Source organism: Saimiri boliviensis, chromosome 15 (assembly GCF_048565385.1).
Source record: "Saimiri boliviensis isolate mSaiBol1 chromosome 15, mSaiBol1.pri, whole genome shotgun sequence".
Classification (NCBI taxonomy): Eukaryota; Metazoa; Chordata; class Mammalia; order Primates; family Cebidae; genus Saimiri; species Saimiri boliviensis.
In genome coordinates this window covers 27,148,117-27,161,355 of record NC_133463.1, presented here as the reverse complement: position 1 = coordinate 27,161,355, position 13,239 = coordinate 27,148,117, and the positions used below count along the sequence as shown (strand labels likewise).

The 13,239-nt window shown below is 36.7% G+C and overlaps 1 protein-coding gene across 9 annotated transcripts in view; it reads left to right on the top strand.

The window, feature by feature from the left end:
* VPS13B (vacuolar protein sorting 13 homolog B) overlaps positions 1-13,239 on the top strand; it is an 805,060-nt gene that overhangs the window by 684,187 nt on the left and 107,634 nt on the right. For all 9 annotated transcript variants that reach the window (XM_074386816.1, XM_074386811.1, XM_074386814.1 and 6 more), the window contains one exon: positions 11,679-11,875. In XM_074386816.1, the coding sequence (XP_074242917.1) occupies positions 11,679-11,875 (197 nt within the window). The remainder of the gene's footprint in view (positions 1-11,678; positions 11,876-13,239) is intronic.

Genomic DNA, 13,239 nt, shown 5'->3' with positions numbered 1-13,239 from the left:
GATACCAGGGGAAAATAAAATCTGAACTTAGAGTCTTGTTTGTACTTAGAGGGTTTTCCGGACAGGAAGGCAGTCTTGATGCAATGCAGTAAGCCACAATACCAGTGGGGCATTGCAGGTGAAAAATCTGCAGCTGTACCCCTTCACCACAATGTATTACAACTGTATGCTGGAATATTTCCTGTACAAAAATAGGGTTTGGTTAACTTTGTTTCCCAAGAGTAGATCACATTAAAATGTTATAAAATCATGATTTCCTGCATTTGAATACTTGTGGTTTCTCAACTGTTTCCAATATTATAAGGGTTTTTTTTTTTTATGACTTCTATTAGTTGAAGATGTATAGAAGCTTTTCTTTTCCTTCTTCAAAATCAACTAAAAAGCAGATACATATAAAAAGAAATAATATAAGCTAAAGCTTTTGAGATTGCAAGCACATTCATCTTTAATCTCTTTATTGGTAGATTTTTTAATGAAATAGAAATTCAAAAACCAAATTATATTACCAGAATACATTTTATTTATTAACTATTGAAAAGTATTTCTACTCAATTTGTATTTGAGTGATGGATATGTGTCTCTTATTGTAAATTATAAGTAACTGATTGTAAGAAATGTTCTTTATGTTTAATAGGACAGTTAAGCCCTAACACATTCATAAAGAGAAACCTCTTATTATTATACAGAGGCAAAGCCAGTTTCTTTGCTTATTTTACGTTTTAATGTTCATATTGCTGTCCGTTTATCCCTATCTCTAGATAAGGACTGTCCTAGTCACTGAACATGTCTATTTCATGCTGAGATCACTGTCTTTTTTTTAACTATCTACTTACTCTCCTCCAGTCATCAATTTAAAACTCTTTCACCTATGTACTTCTCTGATTTTCTAGTACATTCCCCTTTGGGGAATGTATTTGGTCTTATCGCTATCTTAATATTGTATAAGTATAGTATATACTTTTATTTTGTTAATGACATAAAATAGCTTTCTATAATTGAAATAAGAGTTTTGAAATTACTCTTTCAAATGTTACTAACTAGGAGCTTTCAGGGGCAAAAAGCCTCTCCCCCATACTGCCTCCCCCCCACCACCGCCGCCTCCCCCTAACCCCTGCTACAACACCTAGGGATATATGTCAAAAATAATTAGAGGCAATTGATTAGTTTTAAAGTTGCTTGAGGCAGTGGAAAACAGTTGGGGTAAGCAGTAGGCTAACCAAAATGAAAGGAAAATGAGAATGAGATGTCTGTGGGGTTTTGAAAAGTTCCAACATATTCCTGGGAAACTAGAAGTACATGCTCATGAATAGGACTACATACACCCCAGGGATGTGTGCATGCTCAGGGAAAACCTGAGAAGGTCCTGTACTCTTGCCTCTCTCTGTTCTTAAAGCTCTGTGCAAGCAGTAAGTAAAGGCCTAGGAGGAGTTGAACGTATGCACCAGAGCACAAAGAGCCTCTCAACAAAGAATTGGAGGCTTACTGGCTACAGACCTTTAACAAAGCCTGTTTAATTATTAACTGACCACTATACTAACTAAGTGGAGAGTTGGCTAACCAACTAGAGACTTTAATGGCCACACAATGAAAATTACAGACTTTACAATATTCGCTCATAAATATTACTAAGCAACACTGCAATGTATAGCAAGGATAATAAACCCTAAGAAGGCTGAGCATGGTGACTCATACCTGTAATATTAGCACTTTGGGAGGCCAAGGCAGGCGGATCACCTGAGGTCAGGAGTTCAAGACCAGCCTGGCCAACATAGTGAAACCCTCTCTCTACTAAAAATACAAATTTAGCCCAGTATTGTGCTGCATGCCTGTAATCCCAGCTACCCCAGGGGCTGAGGCAGGAGAATTGCTTGAACCCAGGAGGCAGAGGTTGCAGTGAGTGGAGATCATGCCACTGCACTCTGGCCTGGGTGACAAAGCAAGACTCCGCCTCAAAAATGAATAAATAAACAAACCCTAGGGAAGAGAAAGGGTCTGATTATTTTAGAGTTGCCATTGTTTACTTGTAATAATATAATCATGTTATTTATTTATATCATAAAATTTTGTATTATTAAAAATGCCATTTTCAAGAGTAGTATGAGATGGGCCAAGAAATAAGAAAGTACAGCCCATATATTTTAAAAAAGAAATCAATAAGAACTGTCCCTGAGGAACCCCAGATGTTGGACTCATTAGACAAATACTTTAAATCATGTATTTTAAATGTATTCAGAGAACTAAAAAAAGCCATGTCTAAAAAGCTAAAGTATGGGAATCATGTCTCACCAAATATAGAATATTAATAATGAGATCAAAATAATTTTAAAAAACAGGCACAAATTCCAGAATTGAAAAGTATAATAACTGAAATAAAAAATTCACTAGAGGGTCTCAACAACAATTTAAGCAGGCAGAAGAATGAATCAGCGAGCATTAAGTTAGGTCATTTGAGATTATTGAGTCTGAAGAACCAAAAATAAAAAGAATGAAGAAAACAAGCTTCAGAGATCTGTGACACACCGGCAAGTGTACCAATATGTGCATAAGGGAAGGCCCAGAAGGAGAGGAGAGAAAGGGCAAGGAACGATATTTGCAGAATAATGGGCAAACATTTCCCAAATTCAATGGCAAACATTTATCTACACATCTAAGAAGCTCAATGAACTCCATGTTAAACTCAAAGATATCCACACCTAGACACAAACTGTCAAAAGACAAGGAATATCGAAAGCAACAAGAGAAGTAACTAATCACACGTAAGGGATACTCAATAAGATTAACAGCTGATTTCACATCAAAAGCCATAGAGACCAGAAGGCAGTGAGGTGACATATTCAAAGTACTGAAATAAAAAGAATACTAATGAGAAAAAAGAAAAAAGCTGCCAAATAAAGTAACTATAAATGACTGGGATAAGTGGCAAAAATCAAAATGCATTCTCTGTTTATTGCTTCCTAAGAATCCACTTTGAAAAAAAAAGTGGAACTGGAAATTGTAAATGACACATTATGGGGTCTGTCTTTCTTCTTTAATCTAAAAATCATTAAAGAGCACAGCATTTACAACCAAAAGGTGTGCCACTTACTAAATGTTTAATCTTGAGCAGGTTACCTAATGTTAGTGAGCCATATTTCACTCACTTGTAAAATGGGAATATTTTACTCCCTGAAATAATGTGTAAGAAAAATCTGTACATTTGTATCTTATAAAGGACTATTTAAAGGGTAGTTTCTTCTACCACAGCTGCCATCACTAACTGCTGCAATCAAAACACAGATGATGGCAGAGATATAGCTGTTTTTCTCCTGCTGTAATTACCTGACTTGGCACCCTGGGAAGTCTAGAAAGATAGTGGGAAGAGTGATGAAGCCAGTATCCTCTGCTATAACCAATCTTTGATAACTAAGTCTAGAATGGAAGCTCTGGCTTTGTACTCACTATCCAGCCTTACACAGTTAGCTACCCTGTTTTGTCCGTAGTTGAAGCAGACTGATCAGCTACATCAATTGCTAGATCTCCCCTCTCTACCTACAAATCTTGATTATGCACATATATACAGCAAAAACACTTCTTTGGTATCCTTTGCCTGGGTTGCTTAGTGGAAGTGAGTAGAGAAAGGGGTAATGGCCCAGCTTCAGCAGCCCCTGCACAAAGAAATCCGTGAGGACAGATGGGCAGTCATTATTCTGCTAACAGTCTTGGCAGTACTATTAAGTAATAAAAACAAATTAAGTGCCAAAATATTCTTTGTACCAAAAATATTTTTAAATGGCCAACACACATGCAAATCTTCCCAAATTAGCCACCAAATGGAAACAAATTGTGGAATAACATTTTAAATGCAAAAATACGTGGGTTTTTACCAACTGGCAGATATACAACCTAAGATATATTCATATGCAAAGACCGCATATGCTTAGAGTACAGTTTATTATGTATGGCTGGCTAATTTTTTAGGTCCTGTCAAATAATGGATAGGGAAACAAAATGTAATAAAAAATATATATAATCTTGACAGTCATTTGAAATGTACCATGTGTTACTTGTGGAATGTTTTCCAGTGAAACCAATTTACTTGTTCCCACTTCCCATGACTCAGTACTAGATATTCAGGCTTTCTAAACTATTTTTTGGCAACCAAACTTTCTTGGAATAGTCATCTTTCCTTCAAGTTATTCAGCAGAGGCATTAATAACAAATCCTCAGTTATACATATTGTAACTAAAGATCATTCACGTCATCTATTTCAAACCTAAAAGCACATAATAAAGTTATTTTAAATAGATGACATAAAATAGAGCCCAGAGTTATTCCTTGAAAATAATTAATTGGTACCATATGAAGTTAGAAGAACAATATAACTACATTAGATGTTTAGCTTAATTATGTCACCACCACCTATGGATTAGTTGGGCAATGTCAACTTATAACTGAAAGACAAGAGAGGATTAGTGAGTTAAGTTAATGCAAAGTTTGTTAAAAATTACCATGAATGCAAAATAATTTGAATGAAAGTATCAGTACATTAAACAAGATCTTTTTAGAATAAAACTGTAAAGAAGGTAGTCTTGTTATCTTTAAGAATAATAGTCTGAGAACACATGGCATGCAGGCCAGGACTCAAGAAGTAGTAGTAGACTACTTTTAGAACCACAGCCATTGTCTCTACTCCTCCTAAATCAGGTGTCAGTTCCACCACATGCTTCATTTCCTTCTTTTCTAGTCACCACCCAAACTATAATATTTATTTCTTCCTGTCTAGATACTGTTATCTACTCTTACCAACCTCCCTCTTCCTCAGCCTCCCATGCCCTTCCACTTTGCCCTCTGGAATATCTGCTCCTTGATTAATGAACTCTCCCCTAAACCTCCACTGGTTCTTCCAGCATTTCTTCTACTCCATTACCTTGAAGAAAATGTCACTGTCTCTTGGGACGTAGTTCACCACTGCAGCCCTCTGAAGTGGAGGCTGTTCATTCTCTTGTGTCCCTTTTATCTTAAGGCCAGGAGAGGAAGTGTTCTCTTTGCTCGCCAGTGCCACTGGCCTTTACTCTTCTACCCTCTTGTCAAGTCCCCTTGCTTCTCATTCTCTCTAACTATATTCTCATCCATCTTTGTTGTTGTCATCTACTAACTTTTTGGTCATTCCCTCTCATTCTCACCGGTCCTCACCTCCTGGCTGCCAGCCTTTTTCTTCACTGCCATAAATGGCCCAGCCAAAACCCTACCTTGATCTCATATCTCTAGGAATCTTTTCCACTCCATTTAACTACCCACTCCCACGCTCAAGCTCTGGATCTTGTCATCAGCCACAACTGCTGTGCCTCCTAAGTCATTATTCCAGCATCTCAAGCTCCCTCACAGTCTTTCATAGCTCTCTGCCCTGCTTATTCAACAACCCCTACCACACTTATTTGTTAAACTATTCAGTAAACTCTAGTTCTCTGATTTTCTCTTTTCATCAGCTCACCATTTTCATATTGTGTTTTAACTGGTTTGCATTCCTAGTTCATCATTTAAAATACCTTCTTGCAAATAAGTACCCTAAACTTTATTGCTCTCTGTTTTTCCATTATGCCCTCCTGACAAAAGGCTAGTGCTAAATGCACTGTAGCTGTGTGTCAGCACAGATAACTTCCTCTTCCAGTATTCAGAATTGCCAATCCCTTATTCAGTATTTCTTCTGGGATGGCTCATTGGTGCCTCCAACTCAGAGTGGCTAAAAATGAACTTATGATCTCTCCTCCTCTACCCACACACATACTACTATATATCACTTTTACCCGTCCCTGTAGATGACATTAGCATATGGCTGCTCAGACTAGGAACCTTGGAGTTATTCTTGACACTTCCCTCTCACTTCTCACAGCCAATCAATCAACAAAACTTACTAATTGGTATGTCTCAAGAATCTCCTACATATCACTCTGTTGCCACCAACCATAACATTTCTAGCTTAGACCTCCTAATTGGACTTATTGCATACATGCTTGCCTCTTTTTAATCCATTGTCTATAGTATCCAAAATCTTTGAAAAATGTAAATTTGACATCACCTCTTTGCTTTCAACCTTTCAAAGAAAATAAAGTCAAAATCTTTAATTTGGCCTAAAAACAATACAGGTTTTATTACCCTTGCTTACAGGTGAGGGAACTAAAGCTCAGAATCATTAAGTAGGTTGCCCAAGATAATACAGTAGTGATTTAAGTGGGAGGGCCCAGATTTTAGCCAGAGTGTGACACCAATGACATTTTTTTTTTAGGATAGAGAAGATAATATAAAGATGTTATCTATAAGCTTTTAAAAGTAAATTTATAGTTCAATATATATTTGAATATAATTATCTTTCAAATACTAATTATACTCAGTGTTGTTTTTAGGTTTTGTTTTGAAATATTAAAGACAAATAGGCCAGGCACAATGGCACATGCCTGTAATCACAGCACTTTGGGAGGCCAAGGTATATGGATCACAAGGTAAAGAGATTGAAACCATCCTGGCCAACATGGTGAAACCCCGTCTCTACTAAAAATACAAAAATTAGCTGGGCATGGTGGTGCGCACCTGTAGTTCCAGCTACCCGGGAGGCTGAGGCAAGGAGAATCGCTTAAACTTGGGAGGTGGAGGTTGCAGTGTACCGAGATCACACCGCTGCACTCCAGCCTGGTGACAGCGAGACTCTGTCCTAAAAATAAAAAGAAAAAGAAAGAAAAGTAGAGTTGGCCTTTTGTATCTGTTGGTTCTACATCCATGAATTCAGCCAACTACCAATCAAAAATATTCAAGAAAAGATCGAGACCAGCCTGGGTAACAAAGCAAGACCCTGTCTCTACAAGAAAAAAAATAAAAAATAAAAATATTCAAGAAAAGAGAATTGTGTTTGTACTGCACAGGTACAAACTTATTTTTCTTATCATTATTCCCTAAACAATACAGTATAACAACTATTTACATAGCATTTACATTGTATTAGTTATCATGAGGAATCTAGAGATGATTTAAAGTATATTGGGGGATGTGCATAGGTTATATGCAAATACTGTACCATTTTATATAATGGACTTGAACATCCATAGATTTTGGTGTCTGTGGGTAGTCCCAGAACCCACTTTCCATCAATACTGAAGGTTGATTATATGTTCTACTAATGGGAAAAAAGAATATGTGACTTTTATAAATGTATTTAAAGTCAAACAATGTAAATTTTTAATAGGGGTTTCATTTGAAGTAAATTTAATAATATGCCTTTGTTAACTGAGTAAAACAGGGCACTAAAGGAAAATTATGACACATAACTGACATACTTTGCTATATATCTCCATAGTAGTTATCTGTTGTTTTCTGAATTTTCGGAGTAGCTGAGAATATTCCAGCTGAAGTATGCAACTATAGAGCCAGCCTCACACAAGTTGTGAACTAAATAAAGTTTTTCTTTGGCGTTCTTTCACATCTCTTGTTTTAAACTCCCACAGTTCCTCCTTCCCTAAGACTCACTGTTGGTACAGTCCACGTTCATTGTCCCCTAAGCTGTCTAATCACTTCCTGCAGGGTTCCCAGCTTGGATTGCTTTATATTTGGACCTACGCCAACCCTTGCCTTGTACTTCAAAACTTACTGGTACTTTTTTTTTAAGGTCCTATTCTGCCTTCCAATGTGCCAGCTAACTTTTATAAGCTATTATATATTAATTTTAATGTAGAATTTCAGGAGAAAATGCCAAAACAAGTTTGGTTTTTTTTGCATATTTTCTGTATAACCTCTTCACCAAAAACATTACATTGAACTTCAATTCCATTATTTGTATTACCAAAAACAACAGGTATATTAATATGCTTTTTCTTTTTGTGGGGAATGATAGGCAATTTTATATTCTTTGTTGTACTTGTGTTTATGCAACGTTTTATAATAAACATATTTTTTAATTTTTAGCTATTTTTGCCTTATGAGTACATAATCATATATATATGATATATAAGATATATATCATATATATATCACATATATATTATCTATATATGTGTGATATGGGGTACATGTAATGTTTTGATATAGACATAGAATAAATAAGATCTGATATTTGATAGCACAACAGTGACTATATCATTAAATTATTAATATGCTTTTTCTCAACTCATTTGTCCTTGTCCACTGAGTTTGTGTGTGTGTTTGTGTGTGTGTGTGTGTGTGTGTTTTAACAGGGCCTCCATCTGTTTCCAGGTTGAGTACGGTGATGTAATCACAGCTCACTGCAGCCTTGACCTCCTGGGTTCAAGTGATCGTCCCACCTTAGCCTCCCAAGTAACTGGGACCACAATAACATGCCATCATGTCCAACTTTTTTTTTTTTTCCTGTAGAGACAGGGTCTTACCAAGTTGCCCAGGCTGATTTCAAAATCCTGGGCTCAAGCAATCCTCCTGTCTCCACTTCTCAAAGTGCCAGGATTATAGGCATTAGCCACTGCTACTGGCCTCCACTGAGATTTTTATATGTCTCTCTAGGGATTTATATCCTATTTCCCATATCTCTTTCTCCCCTGGTTATGAGTGTCTTAAACCACAGGGCTTAAGACATTGGCATAGTTAAGCAATGATACATTCCTTTATCTCTGAAGTCATAGCACATATGGAGGGCAACACTTTAACAGGTGTGGAGCAGAAAATCGTATTGAACTATGGGTGCAGTGCTCCTGAGCATCCAGGTTCATAGTTTATTGTTTCCTTCTCAGAAGTCCAACCCATTATTAAGAAACCTAATAAACAGAACTCTTAAAATTTACCTGATTCTGGTAACAATATATAAGTTTCCAAATTGTTCTTTGAGCGTGAGAGGGGTAAAAAATGACTAACATTTCTTAAGCTCTTATTATGTGGTATTAACTAAAATGCTTTGTCTTATTTAATCTTTACAACAATTCATTAAGGTAGCTATATTCTTCTTCCCTTTTTACATATATGGGAACTTGTATTAGAAAAATTAATTTGGGCCTGGCACAATGGGTCACGCCTACGATCCTAGCACTTTGGGAGGCCAAGGTAGGAGGATTGCTTGAGCCCAGGAGTTTGAAACTAGCCTGGGCAACATAGGGAGACTCTCTTTATAAAAAATACAAAAATTAGTCAAGTATGGTGGCACGTGCCTGTGGTCCCAGCTACTCAGGAGACTGAAGTGGGAAGATCGTTTGGGCCAGGGAGATCAAGGCTTTGTTGAGCTGTGATCATGCCGTTTCACACCAGCTTGGACAACAGAGCGAGACCTTGTCTCAAAAAATTAAAAAAAAGAAAAATTAATTTGCCCAAAAAAAAATTAATGGAGATAGGATTTGAATCCCAATGGATCTGATTCAAAGTTCATGCTTTCAACTTCTATACTTCTTTGGAGAGAATCTATAATGTGACAGAGATGGGTTGAATCACTCAGTATGTGTACATTCATTAATTCATTCATGAATTATTCATACATTTATTCAGCAACTCTTTTTGAACATTTGTTATATACACTATCCCAGGTGCTGTGAAAATTCAAAGCTTAGCCAAATGGAAATCATTCCCTCAAGGAATGTGTCCACCAGAGAAGATGTCATATACAGAAATAACTGTAACATGAAGTTTACAGTGATAAGAACCCTAAAAGAGATTCCTATTTTTAAAAAATTATTGGCATTCAGAAAAGGGAAAAGTATTTTTCCATCTGGGGAAGTGAAAAGGCTGAGAAAGGTGGTATTTGATTTGGTTCTTGATAGGAAGGCTTTAGACATGAGACAGTAAGAAAGTAGGGAGTATAGAGGTATTTCAGGGTGAGAGAGAATATAGGAACAATAACCCAGAGAAAAGAAGTTAGAGAAAATTATGTCATGGAAGCAAGAAAAGAGAGAATTTCAAGAAATGGTGGCTAAAACTGTAATGCCATGGATATGTTGCTTATCACTAACCAGAACGTGTGCTTCTCTTTCATCACATTTAGCCTCTTCTGCATATCCATTTTGCTCTCCCTTCTTCCTTCTAGCATCTCATTATATATGGATACTCAATTTGCTGTTTAAAGAAAAGAAACTTAATTATAGGTGGAGGTAACATTTATTTCAACATTCATTCCTGTTGAAAGATTGAGAATTATTTATTTAGGAGAGAAAAGTTAAGAAGAAATCTATTTGTTAAAGAAGCTTTTTTGAGTTCCCATTATGTCCACAAATGGGACATGTCAGTCTTCTTAAACTGAAAGGTTATTAAGTATTACATTTTTGCTTTAATTTGAATCTCTTTGAGTATTGGTAATGTTGAGTAACTTTTTGTGTTTACTGACTGGTTATAGTTTTGGTTTTTTTTTTTTCTTTTTTTTTTTTTCTGTAATCTAATTGCTATCAGGTTCTCAGAGATTAGCCAGTGCAAGCTAGTAAGTTTTCTTGTTAGTGTTTCATGGATGCTGGCAGAAGGCATAAGACTCCTGGTCAGAAGCAAAGAAGTCTATTGCTTGTGGCATGGCAAGCAACATGCGCATCATGTTTTCATTGGTTCTCCACGTTCCAAAGTCCCACAAGGGTGATGCAGAGGAGCCCCTGGGGGATGCTCTGCTTGGCAGTAGATATTTGGCACAGTTGAGGAACTTGTAAAATCTACCTTTTTTAAAGAAAGTCTTTTCTCTGTGATTATGTGTCATTTTTCTCATTGATTTGTAAGAGTACTCTCTTATCAGAATGAATATTCCTTGACCTGTCATCGAATATTACCTGTCTTATCCTATTTAACTTTTTAAATTTGATTTTATCATGGGTTTCATGCCATACATACAAAAGGCTACCCTATTATAGTATTTTTTAAATACTAACATGTTTTTTCTCTTACACTTTCAGCATTTTTATCCTTTGGAGCTTGCTTTAAAGAATGATGTAGGGACCCACTTTAGTTTTACCAAGTGACTAGTCAGTTCTTGCAATGTCATTTTCTATTTTTCTCTGACTTATCTGACACGGCACCTTCATTAATTTTTTTTTTTTTTTTTTTTGAGACAGAATCTTGCTCTGTTGCCCTGGCTGGAGTGCAGTCAGTGGCATGACCTTGGCTTACTGCAACCTCTGCCTCCTGAGTTTAAGCAGTTCTCCTGCCTCAGCCACCCAAGTAGCTGGGATTACAGTTGCGTGCCTCCACGCCTGGCTAATTTTTCTATTTTTAGTGGAGACGGGGTTTCACCATGTTGGCCAGGCTGGTCTTGAACTCCTGACCTCAGGTGATCTACCCGCCTTGGCCTCCCAAAGTGCTCGGATTACAAGCATGAACCACAATGCCTGGCCAGCACCTTCATTACATAGTAAAATTGTGTCTGTACTTAGCCCTTTCTCTGCTATTTTATTCTTTTCTTTTAATGTATTTATATGTTAATACACCAGCCTTATCTTTTTCTTACTGTGGGTTTATAATACATTTAACACCTTGTAGAATTTGTTCCCATTATTTCTTTTATAATTTTGGCTGTTTTTATGTATTATTTTTTAATTGGTTTTTAAAAACAAACAGGATGAATCTACAGTAATATGAAAAGAAATTCTAACTACTGTCTTTTATAACCTTATTCTCCTCTAAAGGTCTTAATATTTTAATTTTTATAAAGGTTTAATTTGAATTTCAACCAATATAAAAGCATAGTTTCTATCTGCAACTTCTAATTTTCTTTTATTTTAACATAGGTTCCTTGTAGCTTGGAATACTGGGATGAACTCCAGAAGGTTTTTGTTGCATTTAGAGAATTTAGTCTGTCTGAAAGCAAAGTTTGTGAACTGCAGTTGCCAGATATCAATCTCATGAATGACCAGAAGAAATTAGTATCTTCAGATCTTTGGAGAATTGTCTTGAACAGCAGTCAAAATGGAGCTGATGACCAAAGGTAATTCAGTGAAAGATGAGATGGTAGCATTACCCTGGGAAAAAATGATCAAGTCATCTTTTCCTATCTAGTGACCCCTCACTTAACTGTATCTCAGCTGTCTAGCAGCTGCATCTGTCTGAACAATAGATGAGAACCACAAAGACAGACAAAATCTGGTGTTTCAAAGTCTGTGCACTCAAAATCCTGTGTTTTTACTCATGATGCAGCTCTGTGAACCCTCACTAAGAACCTGTTCCTTAAATATAAAAAGAAAAAATAATGCAAAAAAGCAAACTAAACGAAAAGTCTAGTCATCTTGAATCTCAAAACACCGAGGAATAGAGTCATACACACACCTCAGTAGAATCTTAATGACGTCATAATCAATATGTTTAATGATTATCCTAGGGCATTAAAAGAAATGTTAAATAAAATGAATTGTCCCCTTCTAAAGGTAAATTTTAGAAATATTTTCTTAATTGTTTTTTTAAAACTTTAAAAGGCAAGCCTTCCTCAGGCAACAAAATGTGACTGTCTCCCAAAAAAAGATAAAAGACAAGCCTCCAGGCATTAGGAAACCTGTCTAGCTAACCCACATAATTCATACTCAAAGGATTTTATGCAGCTAAAGTTTTATCCACCTATAAAGTCTCTTTGGGAATAAAAAATCCCTAGAGCTGGCCAGGCATAGTGGCTCACAGCTGTAATCCCAGCACTTTGGAAGGCCAACGCAGGCAGACTTCGTGAGCCCAGAAGTTCGAGATCAGCCTGAGCAATGTGGTGAAACCCCATCTCTATAAAAAATACAAAGCTGAGCATGGTGGCACACATCTGTAGTCCCAGCTACTTGGGAAGCTGGAGGAGGAGGATCTCTTGAGCCCTGGAGGGTGAGGCTGTAGTGAACCGTGATCTCACCATTCCACTCCAGCCTGGGTGACAAAGTAAGACCGTAACCAAAAAAATAAAATAAAATCTCTAGACCAGATTATATTTCAGTGTTTACCTGCTTAACACATCCACTGATTTACAGTAGAGAAAAACGGCTTCAGCAACCTATTCTTCAACACTTCTAGCTTATACACCCCTGCTAAGTCTTTTTACTCATGCCCCCATAAAAGACGGTAAATAAAGTAAACCACAACCAGTGAAACAGTTTTCTTGGGTCATATACTATCATGTGCACTATGAGGCTATGCTGTTCATTGCTGTCGATGCCCACGTGCCACTTCTCCTGATCGGCTGGCTTAGTGGTGTTCTCTTATTCCTTTTATGTAACACCTCCTTCTTTCCCCTGAAACAACATTCTGACAATAACAGATAAAAAACCGTCTACCATTCCAATACCTTGCAAATCAAATGTTTTTTCTTTTCTCTGTTACCTT